We start from the raw sequence: 26,208 nt of genomic DNA on the forward strand, positions 1-26,208 counted from the left end.
CATTGACTGTCCAGAAACTATAGTCACTTGGAAATTTAAAATACGCTGCTTGGGCCCAAGTGATCTCACAAGTAGAATTATAGAAATCTTTACAAACGTTTCTACACCAATAAAAAACAATGGATTCAGTGTTGATGTGAGTGAATTGCGAGATGTCTGATGTGATACAGAGTGGGACCCCTAAACACAATGCCATACTCCCGCAAAGTCATATAAACAGGCCTTGTAATATTGGGGTAAATAAGAAAAAAATTAGGAAAGCTTATATGTCTATCAAGTGGATCCTAGTTAAACACGTTTGGCACACTTGTACAGTGGACCACAATGCTACTCTTGAAAAGAACCCAGTACAGCCTCAAATACTGACATGGGAAGATGTTTTTGATATTGTTAGCTGAAAAGTAAGCTGGATAAGAATCTCTGTCATGTAAATGCATTTTTGTTTTTTGAAAAGATATGATTGCAATAAAAAATATATAGCTAACGTTTAGTGCTAAATGCTCTACATGAGGGGTCAGCAAACTTTTCCTGTAAAGAGCCAGATAGTAAATACTTTAGGATTTGTGGGTCACATGGTCTCTGCTACAACTACTCAGCTCTGCCTTTGTAGCTGGGAAGCAGCCATAAATAATATGTAAATAAATCACTGTGGCTGTGTTGCAATAAAACTTTATTTACAAAAATAGGCAGAAGGCCAGATTTGGCCACAGGGCCATAGTTTGCCTACCCCTGCTCTATATCATTATTCTATTTAATCTCCAGATAGCCCTTTATAGCAGAGACTATCAGTGATCCTAAATTATGTATGTGGAAACTAAGGGTTAGAGAGAGCAAATGACTTGCCCAAGGTCCTCAGCTCTTATGCGGCATAGAAAAAAGTCTGGAAAGAGACACACCACAGTGCATCTGTGCAGTTAATGCTGGGGAAGAGAAATGAGGCAGCTCTTACCCTTTCCAGTCCTCCTGCAATGCTTTCAGTGCATAAGTCTCATGAATGTGAAGGTTAATCTGAAAATATTCTTTAAGACTTTGGGGAAACTCACAGTCTCCTCTGCATTCTCTGTTGATCTTGTGTGTTAGTGTGGACCAACGCGGCGGAACCGTCGGAACAATCAGTGGCCGAGGAAATTCCTGTAGCAGAGCCCTACAGAGAAATTTTTGTGGACCAGGACCTGGCTCATTACGATAAGGTGAGGGGTCTCAGGGAAGCACAGAGCTACAGCAGCAAGAGGGACCATGGAGAGATTGCCACTGCCTCTTGTTCTCTGTGTCTCAAGGACTGTCCCTTTTTCCTACTTCCAAGAAACCACATCTTCCTCCCAAGACATTCAGCCAGGTTTGGCCACTGCTCATTTTATCCCAAATAACATCTACAACTACAAGTACTGAGCACCTACTGTGTGCTGGGCCATGTCCTGTGCACTTGACATTTATTAGCTCGTTAATCTTCACCATCTTCAAAATAGATTTTATCACCCTCACTTTGCAGATGAGGAAACCGAAGCTCAGAGAGGTTCAGTAATGTGTTCAAGGCTGTCCAATGCAAGGAGCAGTGTTAGGATTCAAACCGAGGTCTGGTTAGCTTCTCAGTGGGTACTTCTAACTCCCACACAGTAATCCCTTGATCAACCTTCAGTGATGGAACAGTGATGCAAAAACTCGTTCCTAGCAGGAGGAAGTGAGCCCTGAAGTCAGGGAGGCCTGGGCCAAGAGACTCGTTAAAGAGCCAGAGAGGTTTAAAGCAGGGATGCGAGCAGAACAGGTGGATTCAAGCCATCCTGGGAAGGTCCCAGGTCAATTTCTCCCCACTTAGACACGACCTGAAAGTTACTCTAAAAGAAACAGTCTATAATATCTCGCTTTCCTTCAAGGCCAGGGCCTGCTCCTGCAGCAATTCTCAGAGTTTGTGAGGAGCAGACCTACCTGGGGTTCTTGTCAGACTCGGAAATCCAAACCTTCAGGAGTCAGGGGGTTCCAACCCAGGCATCCTGGGAACAGACTCTGAAAAATGTTGCAGAAAGGCGAGAAGCCACGCTCAGATTCTGTATTTATCGCTGTGTAACAAGCCACCCCAAAACTTAGCGGCTTCAAACAGCAATTCATTATTCCGCAGAATCTATGGGTTGACCTGGAAGGTTCCTTTGCTCGCGTCCCCTAGCCTCACTCATGCGGCCTCAGTCAGCCGCTGGCTTGGCCAGTCTGGTGGTCGGTCTCCATTGGCCTCCTTCCCACATCTAGGGCCTCAGCCAGGACGCCTCGACTGGTAGGCCCCTTTCGGCATGTGGCTTTTCATAACAGCACGGTGGTCTCAGGGTTCCCAGGGGGCCAGAGCAGAAGCTGCACAGCCTGTAAGAACTTGCCTGGAGATCATGCAGCATCACTTCCACTCCATTCCGTTGGTTAAAGCAAGTCACGGGGCCAGCCCAGACTAGAGGGTGGGGAAATAGACCAAATGGCAAAACTGCAAAGTATTTGTAGCCATTTTTCAACCTGCCTCAATTTTAATTGGAAATATAGTGCAACCACTGTAATTTTTTATATTTATAGAAAATTTTTATAAGCCATTTATATTTTTTTCTATTTATAATAGAAATAATTCTTTCTATTTATAAGCCGTTTCTACCCTGACTTGCCAGGACTCCTTCAAGTGACAATAAACAAATTAGCTTGAGGGAGAGCATTGATTAGCTCATCTTACTGGAAAATTGAAAGGGCCACTAGCTTCAGGTATGGCTAGATCCAGGAGCTTGAATAATGTCATCAGAACACCTCCCCACTACCAACCTCTCCCCTCTGTTTCCCTCAGAGTCTGGCTTTCTACATAAGGCTGGCTTTGTGTGTTAGAAAAGACAAACTCAGGCCAACAAGCCTACATATTTAAAGTTTATGATCCAAAAGAAGGCAAGATCCTCTCCCTCTGTAATCGATGTGTGAAATCTCTGATTGACCAGCTTGGGCCACATGCACACGGGGAGGTGGGACAGGAAGGAGCGGGGCGCATGGATGACAGTCCTACCCAGACCCCATGGAAGGAGGAGCGCTCCCTCCAGAAGGGCAACGGGACCCTCGCCAGGAAAGCAGAACCCACAGCTGTCCACTGCCCTCTGCAAACTTCTTATATTCCAGCACTGGCACAGGGCCTGGCACTTAGTTGCTGCCCGATGAATGTTTGTTGCACGAAAAATGAATAAGCACCTGGCTGGTCACAACAGGGTGAAACAGGGGAAACTGCCCAGGAGGAGGGAATATGTCTGATGCTCTCTCTTGAAGTTTTGCCACCAACTTTCACAAGGACCCAAAGGAAGGCCCCTGGCAGCAGCTGGCAATGTCAGACAGGCTTTCTCATGAGCGAGACCCTGTCCTTCCCCAGGTCACGGAGCTAGTAGGTCGTGAGGCTGACTGGACGGCTCTCCTGGAAATGAGCTGGCCCAGAAATGGCCCGTTTACCTCCTCCTGTGACTGCTTTGGAAAAGGCCTCTGGGGAATTTTTTCTTCTTCTTCTTCTTCAGTTTTTCTGACATTTTATTGATAACGTCTGGTGAGAAGTTTGGGGATTTTTTTTTCCTTTTTTGGAAAACCTAACCAATTCTTTGGCTGCAGAGCTTTTTCACTGGAGAGATGGAGGACAGGGTTAATTATACCTGTGGGTAAAGTCTACCAGCAATTTTGTTTTTCCAGCCGAAAGTTGACATGAGCCCATGCAAATACATCACTCTCCCTGTCTCATTTACTTTTCAGATTGAGTTACCTGGAAAAAATTCATACATGAATAGCCAAAAGAGGCAGGAAATATTAGAAGAGAGGAAAGGGAAAACAAATATTTCAGAATGTTTTAAGTTAAAAAAAATAACCCTCATTATAGGCAGAATGTGGTCAAACAGAATGTTGTATTCCTAACTACCTTTCCTAGGTCCCCAGTGTGCTAGGCTGAATATTATAAATGAAAACATTCTAAGTAAACTTTCTAGCAACAAAAGCTCCAAAGTGGAATGGTTGTTCTTAATATGAAAGTCTAATTCTCGGGGAAAGGAAAGTTTCCGTACCTGTGAGGTACAGACATCCATTACAGGAGTCTATATACAAGTACATCATTTTAACCCAATTCTTGTCTCTATGAGATTTTCCAAGTGACAGAGATAGCCTTGAAAGTCTGCTTTTTCCCTCCCTGCCTGCCCTCACCTTCCCAAAGAATGATACCCTATTTTTCCTGTCTTTCTTTAAATGGGCTCAGCCTTACACCCAGACCCACACCTAGTAAATTTCCGATCTGGCCTCCACCCAGGATGAAATAATTCGGCTGCTGGGAAAAGAAGTCAGCCGTCTCTCCGATTTTGAACTTGAATCTAAATACAAAGACACGGTGATAGCAAGCCTGCAGAACCAAGTGGCCAACCTGAGGCAGAAGCTGTTGGAAACAGCCGCCTCCAGGCAGAAGGAGAGGGTGATCCCGCCCAAGTTTCAGGTTCTGCATGAAGAGGACGATGCCCAACAGAGAGAGATCCAGAGCTTGAAAAACCAGGTAGGGCTCAGAGACAAGTGGGTCGGTGCCTTGGGGTCACAACACAGGGTGACAGCTCTCAGGTAGAGCCTGGGGGGATCCACCCGGGTAGTTAGAAATGGGCAGTCAGCACAGCATGGTGAAGAGTGCAGATCCAGGGAGTGGAGGGTTGGCAAGTTTCTAGCCTTGTAAGAACAATATTAGATTTGATTAAGTGCCTACCATGTTCAGGCCCCAGTGCAGGTGCTTTGGGTGCATTAACTTATTTATTTATTTATTTATTTATTTATTTAGTTTATTTCTTTATGGCTGCATTGGGTCTTCATTGCTGTGCACGGGCTTTCTCTACTTGCAGTGAGCAGGGGCTACTCTTCACTGCGGTGCGTGGGCTTCTCATTGCAGTGGCTTCTCTTGCTGCAGAGCATGGGCTTCAGTAGTTGCAGCATGAGGGCTTCAGTAGCTGTGGCTCGCGGACTCTAGAGTGCAGGCTCAGTAGTTGTGGCCCACAGGCTTAGTTTCTCCACGGCATGTGGGATAATCCTGGACCAGGGCTCGAACTCGTGTCCCCTGTATTGGCAGGCAGATTCTTAACCACTGCACCATGAGGGAAGTTCCCTCATTAGCTATTTAAACCTCAGTTTTCTGACAGATGCCATTCTACAGATGAGGAGACTGAGGCACGCTCAGAGATGCCCAGGGGCTTGGTACAGCTCGCACAGCAAGTGAGAGGCAGTGATGTCATTTGGGCTCAGCTCTGCCACCTTGTACACCTCATGCTTTCACACCCACTTTGCATTTCCACCCAACTCCTGTCGCTTCAGTGACCACTTCTCACACCCACCCGGACCCAGCCAGAAAGAGCTGGAGATGGGGAGAAGGAACCCCACAGTGTTCCAAACACTGAGGCCTTTATCAAACCCTGAAGGCAGCTGCTGGTTCACTTATAGGGAATTTCACCAAAAATTCTCCACCCAGAATGTCTGGATTTACCAGTCAACTTCCTTCCTCCTGAAACTAAATCCAAAAAAGAAAAAAAAAATTTTTTAAGTTTTAAAGAACTACTTTAAAATTGGCCACTGATCTTGTACATGAATTATATCTCAACAAAGTTGATAAAAAAGCAATTAGTCATTGATGAATTTTGGCCTCAGTGCATAATTCTGCTTAAAACTGTAGTCAGATTTGGTTCAGCATGGTGGAGTAGAAGGACATGCTCTCACTCCCTCTTTCGAGAACACTGGAATCACAACTAACTGCAGAAAATCGACAGGAAGACACTGGAACTCACCAAAAAAGATACCCCACATGCAAAGACAAAGGAGAAGGCACAATGAGACAGTAGGAGGGGCGCAATCCCAATAAAATCAAATCCCATAACTGCTGGGTGGGTGACTCACAAACTGGAGAACACTTATACCACAGAAGTCCACCCACTGGAGTGAAGGTTCTGAGCCCCACGTCGGGCTTCCCAACCTGGGGGTCTGGCAATGGGAGGAGGAATTCCTAGAGACTCAGACTTTGAAGGCTAGTGGGATTTGATTGCAGGACTTTGGCAGGACTGGGGGAAAGAGAGATTCCACTCTTGGAGGGCACACACAAAGTAGTGTGTGCATTGGGACCCAGGGGAAGGAGCAGTGACCCCCATAGGAGACTGAACCAGATCTACCTGCTAGTGTTGGAGGGTCTCCTGCAGAGGCGGGGGGCAGCTGTGGCTCACCAAGGGACAAGGACACTGGCAGCAGAAGTTCTGGGAAGTATTCCTTGGCATGAGCCCTCCCAGAGTCTGCCATTAGCCCCACCAAAGAGCCTGGGTAGGCTCCAGTGTTGGGTGGCTTCAGGCCAAACAACTAACAGGGAGGGAACCTAGACCCGCCCATCAGCAGACAAGCAGATTAAAGTTTTACTGAGCTCTGCCCACCAATGACACAGCCAGCTCTACCCACCACCAGTCCCTCCTATCAGGAAACTTCCACAAGCCTCTTAGATAGCCTCATCCACCAGAGGGCAGACAGCAGCAGCAAGAAGAACTACAATCCTGCAGCCTGTGGAACAAAAACCATATTCACAGAAAGACAGACAAGATGAAAATGCAGAGGGCTATGTACCAGATGAAGGAACAAGATAAAACCCCAGAAAAACAACTAAATGAAATGGAGATAGGCAACCTTCCAGAAAAAGAATTCAGAAGAATGATAGTGAAGATGATCCTGGACGTCAGAAAAAGAATGGAGGCAAAGATCGAGAAGATGCAAGAAACGTTTAACAGAGATCTAGAAGAATTCAAGAACAAGCAAACAGAGATGAACAATACAATAACTGAAAAAAAAAAAACACACTAGAAGGAATCAATAGAATAACTGAGGCAAAAGAACGGATAAGTGACCTGGAAAACAGAATGGTGGAATTCACTGCTGCGGAACAGAATAAAGACAAAAGAATGAAAAGAAATGAAGACAGCTTAAGAGACCTCTGGGACAACATTAAACACAACAACGTTCACATTATACAGGTCCCAGAAGGAGAAGAGAGAGAGAAAGGACCCGAGAAGATATTGAAGAGATTATAGTCCAAAACTTCCCTAACATCGGAAAGGAAATAGCCACCCAAGTCCAGGAAGCACAGAGAGTCCCATACAGGAGAAACCCAAGGAGAAACACACCGAGACACATAGTAATCAAATTGGCAAAAATTAAAGAAAAATTATTGACAGCAGCAAGGGAAAAATGACAAATAACATACAAGGGAACTCCCAGAAGTTTAACAGATGATTTCTCAGCAGAAACTCTACCAACCAGAAGGGAGTGGCATGATATACTTAAAGTGATGAAAGGGAAGAACCTACAACCAAGATTACTCTACCCAGCAAGGATCTCATTGAGATTCGATGGAGAAATCAAAAGCTTTACAGACAAGCAAAAGCTAAGAGAATTCAGCACCACCAAACCAGCTCTACAACAAATGTTAAAGGAACTTCTCTAAGTGGGAAACACAAGAGAAGAAAAGGACCTACAAAAACAAACCCAAAACAATTAAGAAAATGGTCATAGGAACACACATATCGATAATTACCTTAAAAGTGAATGGATTAAATGCTCCAACCAAAAGACACAGGGTTGCTGAAAGGATACAGAAACAAGACCCATCTATATGCTATCTACAGGAGACCCACTTCAGACCTAGGGACACATACAGACTGAAAGTGAGGGGATGGAAAAAGATATTCCATGCAAATGGAAATCAAAGGAAAGCTGGAGTAGCAATACTCATATCAGATAAAATAGACTTTAAAATAAAGAATGTTACAAGAGACAAGGAAGGACACTACGTAATGATCAAGGGATCAATCCAAGAAGAAGATATAACAATTATAAATATATATGCACCCAACATAGGAGCACCTCAATACAAAAGGCAACTGCTAACAGCTCTAAAAGAGGAAATCAACAGTAACACAATAATAGTGGGGGACTTGAACACCTCACTTACACCAATGGATAGATCATCCAAAGAGAAAATTAATAAGGAAACACAAGCTTTAAATGACACAATAGACCAGATAGATTTAATTGATATTTGTAGGACATTCCATCCTAAAACAGCAGATTACACTTTCTTCTCAAGTGCGCACGGAACATTTTCTAGGATAGATCACATCTTGGGTCACAAATCAAGCCTCAGGAAATTTAAGAAAATTAAAATCATATCAAGCATCTTTTCTGACCACAGTGCTATGAGATTAGAAATGAATTACAGGGAAAAACCTGTAAAAAACACAAACACATGGAGGCTAAACAGTACGTTACTAAATAACCAAGAGATCACTGAAAAAATCAAAGAGGAAATCAAAACATACCTAAGACAAATGACAATGAAAACACGACGATCCAAAAAAAAAAAAAAAAAAAAGAAAACACGACGATCCAAAACCTATGGGATGCCGCAAAAGCATCCCACTGTTCTAAGAGGGAAGTTCATAGCTATACAAGCCTACCTCAAGAAACAAGAAAAATCTCAAATAAACAATCTAACGTTACACCTAAAGGAACTAGAGAAAGAAGAACAAACAAAACCCAAAGTTAGCAGAAGGAAAGAAATCATAAAGATCAGAGCAGAAATAAATGAAATAGAAACAAAGAAAACAATCGCAAAGATCAATAAAACTAAAAGCTGGTTCTTTGAGAAGTTAAACAAAATTGATAAAGCATTAGCCAGACTCATCAAGAAAAAGAGGGAGAGGACTCCAATCAATAAAATTAGAAAGGAAAAAGAAGTTACAACAGACACCGCAGAAATACAAAGCATCCTAAGAGACAACTACAAGCAACTCTATGGCAATAAAATGGACAACCTGGAAGACACGAACAAATTCTTAGAAAGTTATAACCTTTCAAGTCTGAACCAGGAAGAAATAGAAAATATGAACAGACCAATCACAAGTAATGAAATTGAAAGTGTGATTAAAAATCTTCCAACAAACAGAAGTCCAGGACCAGAAGGCTTCACAGGTGAATTCTATCAAACATTTAGAGACGAGCTAACACCCATCCTTCTCAAACTCTTCCAAAAAATTGCAGAGGAAGGAACACTCCCAAACTCATTCTCTGAGGCCACCATCACCCTGATACCAAAACCAGACAAAGATACTACAAAAAAAGAAAATTACAGACCAATATCACTGATGAATATTGATGCAAAAATCCTCAACAAAATACTAGCAAACAGAATCCAACAACACATGAAAAGGATCATACACCATGATCAAGTGGGATTTATCCCAAAGAGGCAAGGATTCTTCAATATATGCAAATCAATCAATGTGATACACCATATAAACAAATTGAAAAAGAAAAACCATATGATCATCTCAATGGATGCAGAAAAAGCTTTTGACAAAATTCAACACTGATTTATGATAAAACTCTCCAGAAAGTGGGCATAGAGGGAACCTACTTCAACATAGTAAAGGCTAAATATGACAAAGCCACAGCAAACATCATTCTCAATGGTGAAAAACTCAAAGCATTTCCTCTAAGATCAGGAAGAAGACAAGGATGTCCACTCTCACTACTATTCTTCAACATAGTTTTGGAAGTCCTAGCCACAGCAATCAGTGAAGAAAAAGCAATAAAACGAATACAAGTTGAAAAAGAAGTAAGACTGCCACTGTTTGCAGATGACAGGATACTCTACAGAGAGAATCCTAAAGATGCCACCAGAAATCTACTAGAGCTAATCAATGAACTTGGTAAAGTTGCAGGACACAAAATGAATGCACAGAAATATCTTGCATTCCTATACACTAGTGATGAAAAATCTGAAAGAGAAATTAAGGAAACACTCCCATGTACCACTGCAACCAAAAAATAAAATACCTAGGAATAAACCTACCTAGGGAGACAAAGACCTGTATGCAGAAAACTGTAAGACACTGATGAAAGCAATTAAAGATGATAGCAACAGATGGAGAGATATACCATGTTCTTCGTTTGGAAGCATCAATATTGTGAAAATGACACTACTACCCAAAGCAATCTACAGATTCAGTGCAATCCCTATCAAATTACCAATGGCATTTTTTAGAGAACTAGAACAAAAAAGCTTAAAATTTGTGTGGAGACACAAAAGACCCCGAATAGCCAAAGCAGTCTTGAGGGAAAAAAACGGAGCTGGAGGAATCAGACTCCCTAACTTCAGCCTATACTACAAAGCCACAGTAATCAAGACAATATGGTACTGGCACAAAAACAGAAATATAGGTCAATGGAACAGAATAGAAAGCCCAGAGATAAACCCACACACCTATGGTCAACTAATCTATGACAAAGGAGGCAAGGATATACCATGGAAAAAAGACAGTCTCTTCAATAAGTGGTGCTGGGAAAACTGGACAGCTACATGTAAAAGAATGAAATTAGAACACTCCCTAACGCCATACACAAAAATAAACTCAAAACGGATTAGAGACCTAAATGTAAGACCAGACACTCTAAAATTCTTAGAGGAAAACATAGGAAGAACATTCTTTGACATAAATCACAGCAAGATATTTTTTGATCCACTTCCTAGAGTAATGGAAATAAATACCAAAATAAACAAATAGGACCTAATGAAACTTCAAAGCTTTTGCACAGCAAAGGAAACCATAAACAAGATGAAAAGACAACCCTCAGAATGGGGGAAAATATTTGCAAAGGAAGCAACTGACAAATGATTAATATCCAAAATATATAAAGAGCTCATGCAGCTCAATATTAAAAAAACAAACAACCGAATCCAAAAATGTGCAGAATACCTAAATAGACGTGTCTCCAAAGAAGATATACCGCTGGCCAAGAAGCACATGAAAAGCTGCTCAACATCATTAATTATTAGAGAAATGCAAATCAAAACTGCAATGAGGTATCACCTCACACCAGTTAGAATGGGCATCATCAGAAAATCTACAAACAACAAATGCTGGAGAAGGTGTGGAGAAAAGGGGACCGTCTTGCACTGTTGGTGGGAATGTAAATTGATAGAGCCACTATGGAGAACAGTATGGAGGTTCCTTAAAAAACTAAAAATAGAATGACCATAGGACCCAGAAATCCCACTACTGGGCATATACCCAGAGAAAACCATAATTCAAAAAGCCACATGCACCCCAATGTTCATTGCAGGACTATTTACAATAGCCAGATCATGGAAGCAACCTAAATGCCCATCGACGGACGAATGGTTAAAGAGGAAGTGGTACATATATACAATGGAATATTACTCAGCCATAAAAAGGAACAAAATTGGGTCATTTGTAGAGACGTGGATGCATCTAGAGACTGTCATACAGAGTGAAGTAAGTCAGAAAGAGAAGAACAAATATCCTATATTAACGCATATATGTGGACCCTAGAAAAATGGTAAAGATGAACCAGTTTGCAGAGCAGAAATTGAGACACACATGTAGAGAACAAACGTATGGACACCAAGGGGGGATAGCGGCAGGGGGTGGTGGTGGTGGTATGATGAATTGAGAGATTGGGATTTACATGTATACACTGATGTATAAATAAATAAAATATAAAATATATAAATATATAAAATATATAAATAAATAAATAAACATTTTCAAAAAGGAGAGAGGAAAAAAAAAAAACGTAGTCAATACTTGGGGGCCTTTGTTCTCTTGTTCTCTGTTTACTGTCTTTCCCTCTGTAACCGATTCTAGGTACACAGTTTCAATCCTAGAAATGGTGCTCTAGAAAGGACACAGATTGTGTATGGTGAACCTAGGAGATTCTAGCAGGAAACTGTTAGCTCCATGAAGGCAAAGGTTGGGCACAGTAACCTTCTAGAACTCTGTTAGGACCGTGTCTGTTTGTTTGTTCTGTATTCATCCATCCATCCATCCATTCATTCATCCAAATAAATATTTTGTGGGGCCTATCCCATGCCATGCCCTCTTCCAGGCTCTGAGAATTCAGCAGAGAACAAGACAGACATGATCCTTCCCCCTGTTATGCTCTAGTGAGGGAGACAGAATAAACAAGTCAACAAATACATGCTCTAATATTTAAATGAACTAATGACTCTCCTTCAAACCTGGTTTTGAAAAAACAATGAAAGTAACAGGTCCTATAGGAATTATTAGTGCAAACAGCTACCTTGACATGTAGCTGACACATTAATGAGCATCTTTTTCTTCAACTGAACCCAATTTTGCTGAAATATTCCTTTCAGTTATTCTCCCATTTCAGAGCTTTCCTGAGAAAATGACATGTCTTTTTCAGGTACATGGATGAGGCTGAATTATTCCCACATACCTTTTTTTTTTTTGGCCATACAACGCAGCTTGCAGGATCTTAGTTCCCTGACCAGAGATGAAACCCAGGCCTCCAGCAGTGGAAGCACAGAGTCCTAACCACTGGACTGCCAGGGAATTCCCCACATACCTTTTTTTAAATAATTGAAATATATTTGACATAGAATATTATATAATTTCCACATATCTTTGAATATCAGCTGGCCCCAATTTGAGTTTTATTTAAAGTGGCTGCCGATATCTGGGGGAAAAACTGTTTTTTTACAAAGAAATTATCTAGAAATAATTACACTGATGCATCATGCTGTTGCCTCCCCTACCCCTGGAGCTTCACTTATAACTGAAGAAGAATATTTTATAGCAAGGCATATATGAACCAGAGGCTCCATCGGTTTGAACTCAAATCGAGTTTCATCCACTGACATTTTAGTTTCTTAACTATTCTACTGCCTGCAGAGCATTCCACCAGAAGTGTAAGCCACATGGCAGGTTGATTTATGGTTCTGATTACTTATGTGTTTTCCCTGGTCCCCGAATGTGTGTGCATAATGATTTGCTCTCAGAGATCTTCGATCTGCTACAGTATCACTAGAAAATTCTTACCTCCATGTGCTCTTACACGCCTGTGCTAATTAGAAGCCAAATTATCATCCTGAAACAATCACTCCTCCTAGCACTCTTAACTTTCTTATGATTCAGTGCCCATTTTATTACACAGCTTAACAGACATTAAACATCTTGGAATTTATGCCATTACAAACAATATGGATATTTATTTTGATAGTAAAAGTATCAAAGAGGTTTGAAGACTCTTTGGAGTTTTCCAGCAATCCGAAATCCTAAAACCCTGACACTCAGATTGAAATATTTTCAATCTGCCAAAACCACTGGAGTCTTAGAGGGGAACGTACGTTTTCCCTTCTGGAAGTTTGTCTCTGTGTGTTCTATCTCTGGTATCATGCAAATAAAAGCATTAAGCTGAGAAGAGCTTACAAACACTTTCAGTGTTCCAAGGACCTTTTATGGAAAAGTTGTATTTCCCCCCAACAGAGAAAAGTAAAATGTGAAATAATTTTTTTACTCAATGTTTCCAAAGCACAAACATGCAAAAGTATAGCCTTGGGGAGAGTGGGGGTCAGAGTGGCCTGTGTCCCCGCAACTTCCAGCATAGACCCTCCCAATAATGTCTCAGGTGCCCCAGGGAAAAAGTAAGTGTAACTGCCCCAAATGTCCTAGACTCTGAACCATGATGGTGCATGAAACGAGTCAGAAATCTTGTGAGACCTTGACGCTTCTGTTAATTCTACCAGAGTAATAATGACAAGATTTCCAAGGACACAAACCAAGACCAAAGGCTGTGAGCGCCATCTGGTGGCCATATCAGCACGCCCGAACTCCATCTCCTGGGCATGCCCACCACCTCCCCCCAATCTTTTTTTTTTTTTTTTTTTTTTTTGTTTAGTGTGATGCCTGCAACCTGGTCTGATGGTAAACAGGGAAATTCCTGTATTTCTTCTTTTGGAGGGATTATTTTTATTTAAGATACTGAGTCTCTATTTACTCTTATAACAGTTATTTTTAATTTAATGCACGTTTTTAAGTTTAAAAAGGGAGCTGCTTCTACGAAAAATGCTAAGAAATTATAGTGGGGCTAGCCAAGAGACATGGGAAAAATAGTGAAAGTGGTATATGAATGACTGGAGTTTAGGAACTCTCTTCGGGTGGGGTTGCCAGATAAAGTAAGGACACCCAGTTAAATTTGAATTTTAGAATTTCGTTTTAGTGTGTGTCCCAAATATTGCATGGGACACACTTGCACTAAAATATTATTCATTATCTGAAATCCTATTTTAAGTGAACATCCTTTCTCCCCCCCCTAAATCTGGCAAACTTACCTTAGGAGAACAAAGAAATTGCACCCAGGAGTTCCCTGGTGGCACAGTGGTTAGGAATCCGCCTGCCAGTTCAGGGGACATGGGATCGAGCCCTGGTCCGGGAAGATCCCACATGCCGTGGAGCATCTAAGCCTGTGCACCACAACTACTGAGCCCTCGTGCCACAACTACTGAAGCCCGTGTGCTTAGAGCCCATGCTCTGCAACAAGAGAAGGCGCTGCAATAAGCCTATGCACTGCAACAAAGACCCAACGCAGCCAAAAATAAATAAATAAATAAATAAAATTTATTTTTTAAAAAAGAAAAGAAATTGCATCCTTCTCCTTGTCACTTCCGTTTTGATCTATCAAAACAAGCTATTGGGGCTTCCCTGGTGGTGCAGTGGTTGACAGTCCGCCTGCCGATGCAGGGGACGCAGGTTCGTGCCCTGGTCTGGGAAGATCCCACATGCTGCGGAGCGGCTGGGCCCGTGGGCCATGGCCACTGAGCCTGCACGTCCGGAGCTTGTGCTCCGCAACAGGAGAGGCCACAACAGTGAGAAGCCCGCGTACAGCAAAAAAAAAAAAAAAAAAAAAACAAGCTAGCTCTTGTCCTGTCTACGGATTGCGTGGCATTTATGCCCCAATAAACGTGTCCCTGTGGGAGTACTGAGGCCTGACATCTGAAAAATCACAGGGCAAAGGCCCACAGTGCACCTTGAGGTGGGAATGTCCGGGCCACTCAGAACAAGCAGTCTGGCCACATCAGACCGAGAGGGAGGGGGTTCCTGGCCCAGCTCTCTTTCCCAGCCTCTCGGGTACCTGTTCTGTGGAGGCCGAGGCCTGGCAGCTACTTTCGGGCCCTTACCAACGTTGCATTTGATGGAGAGCCTTCCACACCCCACATGTAGACCTAGACCCCTGGAGGGGGGCCCACCATGAGGGGGCTCTGAGCCATGGACTTAGAGGGTGCTCACAGCAGCCATAGATAGAGCTGGACTGTGGTGCTCCCACCCACGATTCCTGTATTTCCTGTTGTTTTTTTTTTTGTGGTACACATGCCTCTCACTGTTGTGGCCTCTCCCATTGCGGAGCACAGGCTCCGGATGCGCAGGCTCGGCGGCCATGGCCCACAGACCCAACCGCACCGCGGCATGTGGGATCTTCCCGGACTGGGGCACGAACCCGCATCCCCTGCATCGGCAGGCGGACTCTCACCCACCTCGTCACCAGGGAAGCCCCTGTATTTCATCTTAATAACAACCACACTGGCGTTTAAGTGAGCCTGGCAAGGCTTACAAATGCACACATAAAGAATACCAACTACCTTCCCCAGAGACGGACGAGGGAAGCTGAAGCTAAAACACCCCGTGAGGGTTTCCCTGGTGGCGCAGTGGTTGAGAGTCCGCCTGCCGATGCAGGGGACACGGGTTCGTGCCCCGATCCGGGAAGATCCCACATGCTGCAGAGTGGCTGGGCCCCTGAGCCATGGTCGCTGAGCCTGCGCGACCGGAGCCTGTGCTCCGCAATGGGAGAGGCCACAACAGTGAGAGGCCCGGGTACTGCAAAAAAAAAAAACAAAATAAACCCAAAACAAAAGAAAAAAAACACCCCGTGGGTAGTCAGAGGAGAGGACCGTCACAGCTCATCCCCCTGTGCCGTGTGCCAGCCTTGATCTGAGCACTTGTACACATGCTAACTTATTAAAATACTTCTAACAATCCTATCAGGTTGGGACTACCATCACCCCACGTACAGACTGAACAAAAGGAAACAGAATATGGTGTCCTCCTTGTGTTCACAAAGCCCGTTAACTGGCAGAGACAGGACTTGAAGGCCACAGTCCGGCTCCCGAGTCCATGCCATGCTTTGCAGCCTCCAACTGCTCCCGCTCATTCCTAGAGCCACCTGGGAAGGAGGAACCAGGCAACTAAAGACTGGGTTTGAATCAGACTCCATGTCTGACCAGCCACGTGATCCCGAGCAGGGGGCCTCGCCTCTCTGAGTCTCAACCTGGCTCCCTTGCAAAATGGGCACATTAATGGGAACGTCAGCCTTCAGCAACGCTGTGACAAGTATCAGTGTAGCATGTGTGAACGGGCTTTGTAAATTCTGGAGTGTTCTGTGAGGTATAAACTACCCTCTCTTCTCATTAGAGGGAATTCATTTCATAACCTGCTCCCGGCTCTTGAACTTTGCTGTGCATCCAGTCAGTGCTGGATGATCTGGAACCAACAGCTGGTCTATTTATGGCTGAAAACCCACAGGTCATAGGAAGACAGCAGCACCCGAGCCCCTGGGTGGCCACAAAGATAAGGTCCGTGTCTCGAGGACTGATGACATGGTGGTCACTGAAGGAACAGGCCCCTCCTGCCCCTTCCACTAGTAACAACTGAAAACCTTGGTTTCCCCAACACCCCGATCCAAGATCAGCCCGACTCTTTGCCCAACGTTGGAGAAGTACCAGCGTGTCCTGCAGGCCTGGCTGGCCCCCTCTGACTGTGTGTTGCCTCCTTCCACAGATCAGTGCCCTTCAGCAAGGCTACAACCAGGTGATGTGCCAGACCCTGGAAATCACCTCCCTGAAGCACGAGGCCGAGAACTTAAGGAGGGACGCCGCTATCACGTCAGGTGAGGCCCTTGTGCATTCAGGCCCCAGAGCTTCTGCCCTCCCCCTGCAGACATCACCAGTCAACCAGCACACCTGTGCCCGTGACCTGGGTGCAGCCTCAGGGATCACCCGTGTCGGTGCATTAGAGTTCTCCCTCAGTGGAGGTTTCTTGCCACCCAGTTCCGAGGGCAGGGCCTGGTAAATATTTGAGAGAATGGTATCTCTTGGCTACAAGGTCTCCTGAGCACTGGCCCCACCAGGGAGAACACAGGTCGCCCTGTGGCTTGGGTGGTTCCACAAAGCAGCCTGAGTGCAAACTAGAGCGTGGACAAAATGGGGTCACTCCTTTAAGGCACCCATGGTCTCACCCATTTCAGCCGAGTGCACTTGGGCCCAAGGGAAACCATTTTCTGATTTGATCCGAGGTGGTTGCCTGATAAAGGGTTTGGGCTAGGAGAGGTGCAGCCAGCGCACAGCTGTGGCTGAGCTTTGAGTCCCTGGATTCCTTCATTGCTTCCACATGTTTCTTGAGCTCCTACTAGGTGTCAGGCCCCGTTCCAGGCTCCGGGGAGGGAGAGCCAAGCAAGACAGTCAGATTCCTGTGCTCACAGATTCGGGAGGGGGTGACAGACAATAAAAGTAAACGGATGAATAAACAAGCCCACTTCAGAGAGCAGTGCTGCTGTGGAGAAAATAAACTGTGTGTCGTGGTGGCCAGTGCTTCAAGGGGGGAGGCCAAGGGGGGCCAGCTTAGTGGGTGTGCAACCATGGAACTCAGGTGGGACTTGAACCCGTGGGCTGGGACTCGAACCCAGTCAGAACCCACTATCTTTTAATCGAGATCACGCATCTGGTCTCGGGACTTAATAAAGCTCAGGTTCTTTGTGTCTCATCGCAGAAAGAATTCAGTAAGAGACAAAGTACGAAGTGGATTTCTTTAGAGAGAAACACACTCCACAGACAGAGTGTGGGCCATTTCAGAAGGCTAGAGGCCCCCAAATACGGGGCAGTTAGTTTTTATGGGCCGGGTAACTTTATAGGCTAATGAGTGGGAGGATTGGGACAACTCTAATATTTTGGGGAAGGGGCGGGGATTTCCAGGAATTGGGCCAACAACCACTTTTTTTTTTTTTTTCCTGTAAGCGGGCCTCTCGCTGTTGTGGCCTCTCCCGTTGCGGAGCACAGGCTCCGGACGCGCAGGCTCAGCGGCCATGGCTCACGGGCCCAGCCGCTCCTCGGCATGTGGGATCTTCCCGGACCGGGGCACGAACCCGTGTCCCCTGCATCGGGGGGCGGACTCTCAACCACCGCGCCACCAGGGAAGCCCCAACACCCACTTTTTGAACTTTATGGTCAGCCTCGGGACTGTCCTGGTGCTGGTGGGTGTGTCATTTCGCTCATGTGTTACAATGAGCCTGTAATGAGGCTCCAGTTCCCCTGGAAGTCGAATCTTATTCCCCCTTGGACCTGGCCGATTCTAACCAGTCCATGTTGTATCCTCCACGGCTGTGTCCTTCTTTTAGAGACGACCTGTTTCAGGTGGGCAAGGAGAAGCCAAGGGCAAGAGAGGCTGCATGGAGTGAACAGGGATTGTGGGGCTGGGCAGGGTCGGGGGGTCTGGGTTTTTATTCCAAGGGTGTTGGGAATCCAGTGGAGGTTTTTAAGCAGGAACTGACATGCCTAGAGACCTGAAGAGGATGGGACCACTCACAGACGAGGGGAGGGAGAGAAGCAGGTGACAGGGAGGAGGCAGTGAGCCTCGGAGGGGCACATCACTCTGAAAGCAGCCAGCGCGTAGCAGGAAACATGCCCACAGCTGTGGAAGCCAGGCATAGCATTGAGTCGCACGTGAATCCCCATCTCTGTATGAATCTGTGCTTTTCTTCTGCCTCACTCTGCAACTTAATCACACCCAGCCCCACCCCGTGCTGCCCCCAGGTCTCTGCTTATGCTCCTTCCTCACTTGGGATGTCCTCAGATATTTTCTGAGCACCTCCCCCAGGCTAGGTGCTGTTCTGGGCACCAGGAATGGAAGGATGAACTCGCTGGTCCTCACCTTCCTCCCGTATGTCGGCCAGTGAAACCTCATCCAAGCATCAAGCCTGTCTCAGATCCCACCTTCTCCGATCAGGGAGTCGGACAGACCTGGGCTGGGATAACGCTTGAGATGGGCTGGACCCACTCAAAGTGTGGCAAGCCCCAGAGGGATTTCCAAGTAACTGAACTGTGTCCTGGAGGCAAAGCTCATTTTTAAAATGAAATTCTGGAGCATTTTGTGCTTTATTTCATGTACATTCTTGATTGACACCTACCATTAAAACTGGGCCTGATGTTCTTTCAGGAAAGGAACCGTAGGAGATAACCCAATACCACTGCATTTATGCACCCTTCTTGCCACTTTTATTCAAAATGATACTACAATGAAAGAGGGAAGAGATATGGGGAGATATGTATATGCATGACTGATTCACTTGGTTATAAAGCAGAAACTAACACACCATTGTAAAGCAATTATACTCCAAAAAAGATGTTTAAAAAAATGATACTACAGTAATGGAGTAGTTATCTATTGCAGCATAACAAGTTACCCCAAAATGTAATGGATAAAACCCCAACCAATATTTATTATCTCCCCCAGTTTCTGTAGTTCAGGAATTTGAGCGGGGGTGACTTAGTTCTCATGAGTTGCAGTCAAGATGTCGGCTGGGGCACAAGTCATGTCATCTAAAGCCTTGGGGGGAGCCGGAGGATCCCCCTTCAGAATGGCTGCTCATGTGGCTATTGGCTGGAGGCCTTAGTCCCTCAGCACACATGCTTCTCTCTAGGGCTGCTTGAGTGTCCTCAGGACACAGCAGTTGGCTTCCCCCGGAGTGAGTGATTCGAGAGAGAGCAAAGAGGAGGCCACAGTGTCTTTTATGACCCAGCCTGGGAGGAAACATTCCGTCATTTCCACAGTATCATATTGGTTACCCATGGCAGCCCTATTCAGGGTGGGAGGGGCTGCACAGGGCATGAATTCTAGGTGGTAGGGATCATTGGGGCCATTTTGGAAGCTGGCTGCTGAGAAAAATAATAGGCGCCATGGAACAAACAGAATTTAGCCACTTTGTGTTCTTGGGACATACCGTCTCATTTGAGCCTTACAATAACTCTGTGTGGGACAGACAGTGGGAGGTGAAATAGCTTGTCCAAGACCACCAAGCTAATAAGTGGTAGAGAGGGGTCCAAACTGAGAGGACTGTGAAACCAACCACCCCATCAATAGCGTCCAGCAGTGCCCTCTGCCACACGCCCGTCTCCTGGCATCTGGAGAAGAATTCCTGGACCTTCCCTGTGCTGGGCCTTTGTTCCCCAGGCCCATGATGTGGCCTCTCCTCCCAGCTTTGCCTGGCCTGTGCCCACAAGGGGCTCCCAAAGGCTTCTCCTCTCGCTGGTGCTGACTGCGCCTCATTCTCACTGAAGCCTCAAACCCTGTTCCGTGGACTCTGCTCTCATTCCCATTCCTGTCTGGGACCCTTGGAAAAAGCCTCCCCAGTTCTAGGAGGGCACCGGTGGTGGCCCGGGCTTGGAAAGTTTTGTCCAAACGTTGGCTGACAGCCATGGTGTTGCCAATAATCCTTCCTGCCTCTTTGACCTCCATGAGTCTTTTGTTTTGGTTTGGTTTGGTTCTTTTACAGAGATGGTGTCATCTTTGCAAAGTGACGTGTTAGTAAAGGATGGTCAAGTTCAACAACTACAACAGGAGGTGAATCAACTGAAAAGTGAGAAGAAAGAAAAGGATCACCAGCTCGAAGCCCTCAGCTCCAGAGTGAGTGTCGGGTCATCAGCAAATTGTAGCTGCGAAAAGCAGACACAGTGGAGTCACATGACACACGGTGGTGAGATGAGGCCAGTGCCCAAGGACACAGGGAGGGTAGCTGCTGGGCAGGTGGCCAACTTCTCTGAAGCCTTTCAAAGGACAGCGTGTATGTGGCTCAGAATAAGCATAATAGATCTTCAAATCCAGCAAACATTTTCTAACCCCTATTATAAATGAGTTTCTTTAATCCCAGCAACAAACACACCTATGAGCATATACTGCCAGTACAAAGTTTAACATTAAACAGAATACGATCTCTCTGTGAGCAAAGATGACCACACGGCTGCATCATGGTCCCAGCACCACTGGTTCTCATAATTGTCTTCAAAGCAGAATGTCTGAAGATCCAGATGCAAACACGCAGACTCTCATTTCTTCCTTAGACTTTAGTGTGTAGAATGTCTCTATGGAAGATGAACGTGGTAGGCAAGCAAAGAGCTTTTTACATGTAACTTTGACTATTTGCAAATCTTGCCTTCAATGCTAACTTTAGAATCCTGCCTCTATAGGATAAGATTTCTCAGTATTTGCATGATGTGCCTGTTTCTGTGAGTCAAGGTAAAACCTCAAAGCTTTCATCTCAGGTGGCAACTCAGAGATTCCCAGAGGCTACCCGATAGCTAGGTCTGCATGGGGGTGGGGTGAGAACAGATCTTGAGGTTCCATGGAAAAAGCACAGTAAGTAATACCTGGTACGTAGTACCATACCCAGTTTGGAGCTGGTGAAAGGCACTGCACGAGCTTTGGGATCAGACAGACCAGGGTCCAATTCCAGAGCTTTCTTTCATTGTAACTTACTTGGCCTCCATTTCCCCATCTGTGAAATGGGGATGACAAAATCGTTTTCCGAGAAGTGGGAGGCTGGTTTTAGTTGTGCTCTTCTGCCTCTGCCCCGGGTCAGCTGCCTGGCCAAGCCCTCTGCATTCGTTTCTCCCAAGCAGAGTGTCTTCCCAGGCATGTGCTATAGCTTTTTAATGTGCGGTGTGTGTGTGTGTGTGTGTGTGTGTGTGTGTGTGTGTGTGTGTGTTGGGGACGGGAAGGGGATGCAGAGCTGGTGCTAAGTAGAAGGAATCTGCAAAGACAGCACCTGCTTAGCTCTTCTACCTCCTGAAGTGCATTTGGATGATTTATGTCCCCGTTTCCCCTTCCTTGTTGACCTCGGAATGAGGTCCCTTCTCCTCTAGACTGTGCTGGCCAATAGCACAAGGGCTCGTCACCACCAAGGGTACTGCTCTTGTGAACATTTGAGATGCCTTTTTTTTTTAATGACATACATCATGTGTGTTAATTTTAGAAAAATAAGTAGATGACATTGAGAAGAAAAAATAAAAAAAGAGGAGAGGAAATGCTACCTTGAGAAATCAGTGTTAATATTTTCATGTATGTTCTTCCAGTCTTATTTCTATATATTGCCTAGAAATCGATCAATCAATCATTTTAGAGTGAATTTATACTATGCACATTTTAAAAATTTTTAAATACTTACTATTTTCCCCTGCTAATAAATCAACGCTCTTATCATTCGTCTTAAAAGCTACATACTTTCTCCTGGATGTACCCAGTGTTATAAAGTGGTCTGCTGTTCTAAACAACACTTGGGTGGTTTCCTCTGTTTTTTTTTTTTTTTCTTCCACTGTTACGGACAATTCTGTGAAGAGCATCCTTGAAACTACAGATTTACTTATTTCTCCAGTCATTGTCCTTAAGGTACATTCCTAAAGTGGGAATTGCTGGGTCAAAAGAAGGCACATCCATCCTTATGCCCTTAGTGCCTGTTGCCATGCCGCCCTCGGGCAAGACAGCTCCGTTTACCCCTCCACACCAGTCTGGGCAGTTGTGTCTATGTGATGCAACCTGCACAAAAGCCCTAAGATGGACCCAAGTTCACTGGCTCAGCCCCCTCCACCCTCACCGGTCACAGCGTGAAAACATCCCAATTCCTGCACCCTAAGTGTCCAGACTCTCCAAAGCTGGATTTCCCCTGCGGTGAAGATTGCTGGCTTTTGAAGAGGAATTTAGACGCTCTATTCCTGAGAACTCATGAGAGGGGTGAACTGGGAATGACTGCAGGATCCCGTGCTCCCATCACACAAATGGTCTCGCCTCTCAGAATTCAGAGGTGTGATTGGGTTATACAGCAGGAAACACTCCTGGGCGTGAACACAGGTACTTGGGACCCCCAGCCAAGCCCGTATGGCCTTGTCCTTTTTCTCCACAGTGCTCAGTGCTGAAAGAAGAGTTACAGAAGGAAGATGCCCAGAAGGAGAAGTGGGAAGCCCAAGAGAAAGAGTTAAAACTCTGCAAAACCGTGCGTTGAACCTCCTGACCCCTAGGTGTCGACTGAAAGCCTAGATTGTGGCCTTGAGGGTTTTGGAGGGGTTCCTTGGCCCATTAGCTAGCACAAGCTCTGGGGCTTTCTGGGTGTTTGTCTGTTAATGTAGTCTCCTAATTCTTTGATTTGCTAGCCTCAAAGAGATGGGTGAAAAGACCATGGAAAACACACTCTCCCCAGATTTTCTGGGCAGTTGGCTCAAGGCCACTCATCAGGTTTCCCCTTGGGAAAAGGATGGGAGGTGGCCACCGTATGCTGCTAGAAATTCATTGTGGTCCCTACCCCTGGACTTGTGATGCCCAGACTTTCATGATCCACTGTCACAAGTTTTATCACAGCCCTGAGCACTGTTACTAACACAACTCTTCTTGAAGTATTTTTACTTAAATACATTCAATTTTACAACAATTCATAAAAACAAAATAAAAAGCAAATGTATCACTGGCCTTGTATGGAAGGTGAACATAAAAATAAATACAATGAAAAGATGACCACTCAATGTAAATGTTCAACCCCTGTACCTGCCCGAACCCTCGTGCACATCACCAGGCATATGTTTTCCATCCGTTGGGAAGGACGGTGCCAGGGACGGGGGCAGGAGACGTGTGTTCTTCTCTCTGTCAGGAGCACACTTCTCCGCCTCAAATGAGAAAAAAGAAAAATGTCATTGTTCTTTTCTTCCAAACTGTGCCCATTGTGTCTTCCAAACAGCCCTTATTTAGATTGAACTCAAAAATATACCCCAAGGAAAGAGACTCTAATGAGTGGATAGGTATCTTGTACTGTTTAATCCAGGATCCATGCTGATCTTCAAAAGAAACTCAAATTTTCGCTGACCCAGCCCTTTCATTGCATCCGTTGAAAGAAAGTCTACTTTGCCTCAAAGATGTGCAATTGTCCCCCAAGGGAAGGAGTTAAGCGAATCCCAGACTAGGTTTCTGCCTTAATGAACCGGATGAAATGAGTTCTGAAGTTGACTTCCCTGTTGCTGGAACTCTTTCAGCAAATCCATGACATGGAAGAAGAAATGAGGAAGCTCAGGGTGGAGCTGAAGAGGAGCACAACCGAGCAAAGCCTGCTCTCTATGACGCTGCGGGAAAAGAGCAAGGTATGGCCGGGACAGGTCGGCCTGGGAACCACTCTGGGGCAGGCTCTCCACCTGCATCATCTCTGTTCATCCTCACAATGACCCCATGCGGTCTCTACTGGGATTAACCCCACTTTACAGTCGGGAAAACTGAGGCTCACAGAGGTGAAGGAAGTTATCCAAGTTCACTTGTATAAAGTAGTTGTGGCAGAACTTGAATCCAGGTCTGCCTGACTCCAAAGCTCCTGTGTGTAACCACAACCCTAGACTGCCTTCAGATCTTAATTGTGAAATTATCTAAGAAAGAATTGATCCATTAAATCAAGTTTGCCAATGATGTTGTTCCAACTTAAATTCTCATATTGAATTTTTTGTCTTTTTGTTCCAACATTGAGAATGTTTTTAAAAATCTCAACATGTTTGTCATTTGTGTGTTTCTTCTTTTAATATGAACGATGTTTGCTTTATATATTTTGAGGCTGTGTTACTAGGTGCATATAAATTTAGAATCCTAATACTTCCTGTAGAGCAAAACTTTAGATCATCATGAAATGTCCCTTTTCATCTCTAGTAGTGTTTCTCCCTTAACGTCTCCTTTGTCATTTAGCTTCATCACTGGCTTTCTATTAGTTAGAGTTTTCATACCATCTTTTTCATATGTTCTCTGTCAATTTTTGTCTTAAGGTTTAGACATATGCCTTCAAATAGCGTATGATTTTTACAAAATCCAGTTTGACAATCTTTGACTTTTAGTCCATTTATATGATGTAATTACTCGTGTACTGGGGTTTCAATCTACCTTCTTGCTCAATAACAGTTGTACCATCTGTGCTATGTTCCTTTTTCTCTCCTTTCTTGCCTCCTTCTGAGTGGATGGTTTTCTCTTATTCCACTTTCCCCCTCTATTAGCTTGGAAATATTTCACTTTTTTACTATTCTTTTAGTAATAGTAAGACAATAGCATTCATCCTTGACTCACCAAAATCACACATTAATTAAGTTTTTCACTCTTCTACTATTCTCTTAGTAGTCATCCTGAAGACTACAATGTGCATTTTTTTTTTTTTTTTTTTTGCGGTACGCGGGCCTCTCACTGTTATGGCCTCTCCCGTTGCGGAGCACAGGCTCCGGACGCACAGGCTCAGTGGCCATGGCTCATGGGCCCAGCCACTCCGCGGCATGTGGGATCCTCCCGGACCAGGACATGAACCCATATCCCCTGCATCGGCAGGCGGACTCTCAACCACTGCGCCACCAGGGAAGCCCTGCATTCTTAACTTACCAAGAGGCAATAGTAGTTGATAATTATGCCCTTCTCCTTGACAGTGCAATGAGTTTCAAACACCTTAACTTCACTTACCCCCTCCAGATTTATAAGCCATTGCTGTCATTTTCTAAACTCCTCTTGATAGTTAAAACCCCACAAGACATTATTAGTGTTTTTCTATAGTCAGTATCATATCCACACATTACCCTTACTGTTGCTTGTCTTTTCTGCATCTTTGATCACCCACCTGGGTTCATTTTTCTTGTGTCTGAAGAATAGCCTTTAATGTTTTCCCTCATTGTGGCTCTGCTGATGACAAATTCTCAGATGTGCCCCTGTGTCTTTCTGGAGATGTATATTTAACCTTCATTCTTAAAACACATTTCACTGCGTATTGAATTCTACAATGGCAATTCTTTTCTTTCAGCACATTAGATATAGAATTAGATATGTCACTATTGTCTTCTGGCTCCTATTATTTCTATTTAGAAGTCATCTGTAAGCCTAGCTGTTGTACCTTTGCATAATCTGTCTTTTTCTCCGGTTGCTTTTAAGATTGTCTTTTCCCTTGATTTCCAGCAGTTTTATTATGGTTTATCTAGGTGTGGATTCAGTTTTATTTACCTCATTCAGAGTTCGTAGGGGCTTCTTGAATCCCTGGCTTGGTGTTTTGCCTTAGTTCAGGCGCTTGGGCTCTGTACCACACAGGCAGTGGGGAGCTCCTAAGGCTTCTGAACAAGTGACTGATGCAATGACATTCATGGACAGTAATCATGGTGAAAATGATAGTTACAATTTCTCATGTACTAGGCGTTACCCTCAACTTTTCATCTCTTCATCTTCACAATAGCGCTGTGATCTAGAAATCATCCTCTCCATTTTA

General features: G+C 44.7%; 1 protein-coding gene across 1 annotated transcript in view; it reads left to right on the forward strand.

Annotated features, from left to right (window-relative positions):
* LOC307063653 (forkhead-associated domain-containing protein 1-like) overlaps window positions 1-26,208 on the forward strand; it is a gene marked incomplete at both ends in the record, with an annotated part of 92,838 nt that overhangs the window by 38,032 nt on the left and 28,598 nt on the right. Inside the window, 6 exon segments of the mRNA XM_079719882.1 lie at window positions 1,081-1,190; window positions 4,283-4,519; window positions 16,692-16,800; window positions 20,458-20,588; window positions 22,858-22,947; window positions 23,975-24,079. Of these exon segments, the coding sequence (XP_079576008.1) occupies window positions 1,081-1,190; window positions 4,283-4,519; window positions 16,692-16,800; window positions 20,458-20,588; window positions 22,858-22,947; window positions 23,975-24,079 (782 nt within the window).

This window comes from Hyperoodon ampullatus (assembly GCF_949752795.1).
Source record: "Hyperoodon ampullatus genome assembly, chromosome: 2".
NCBI lineage: Eukaryota > Metazoa > Chordata > Mammalia > Artiodactyla > Ziphiidae > Hyperoodon > Hyperoodon ampullatus.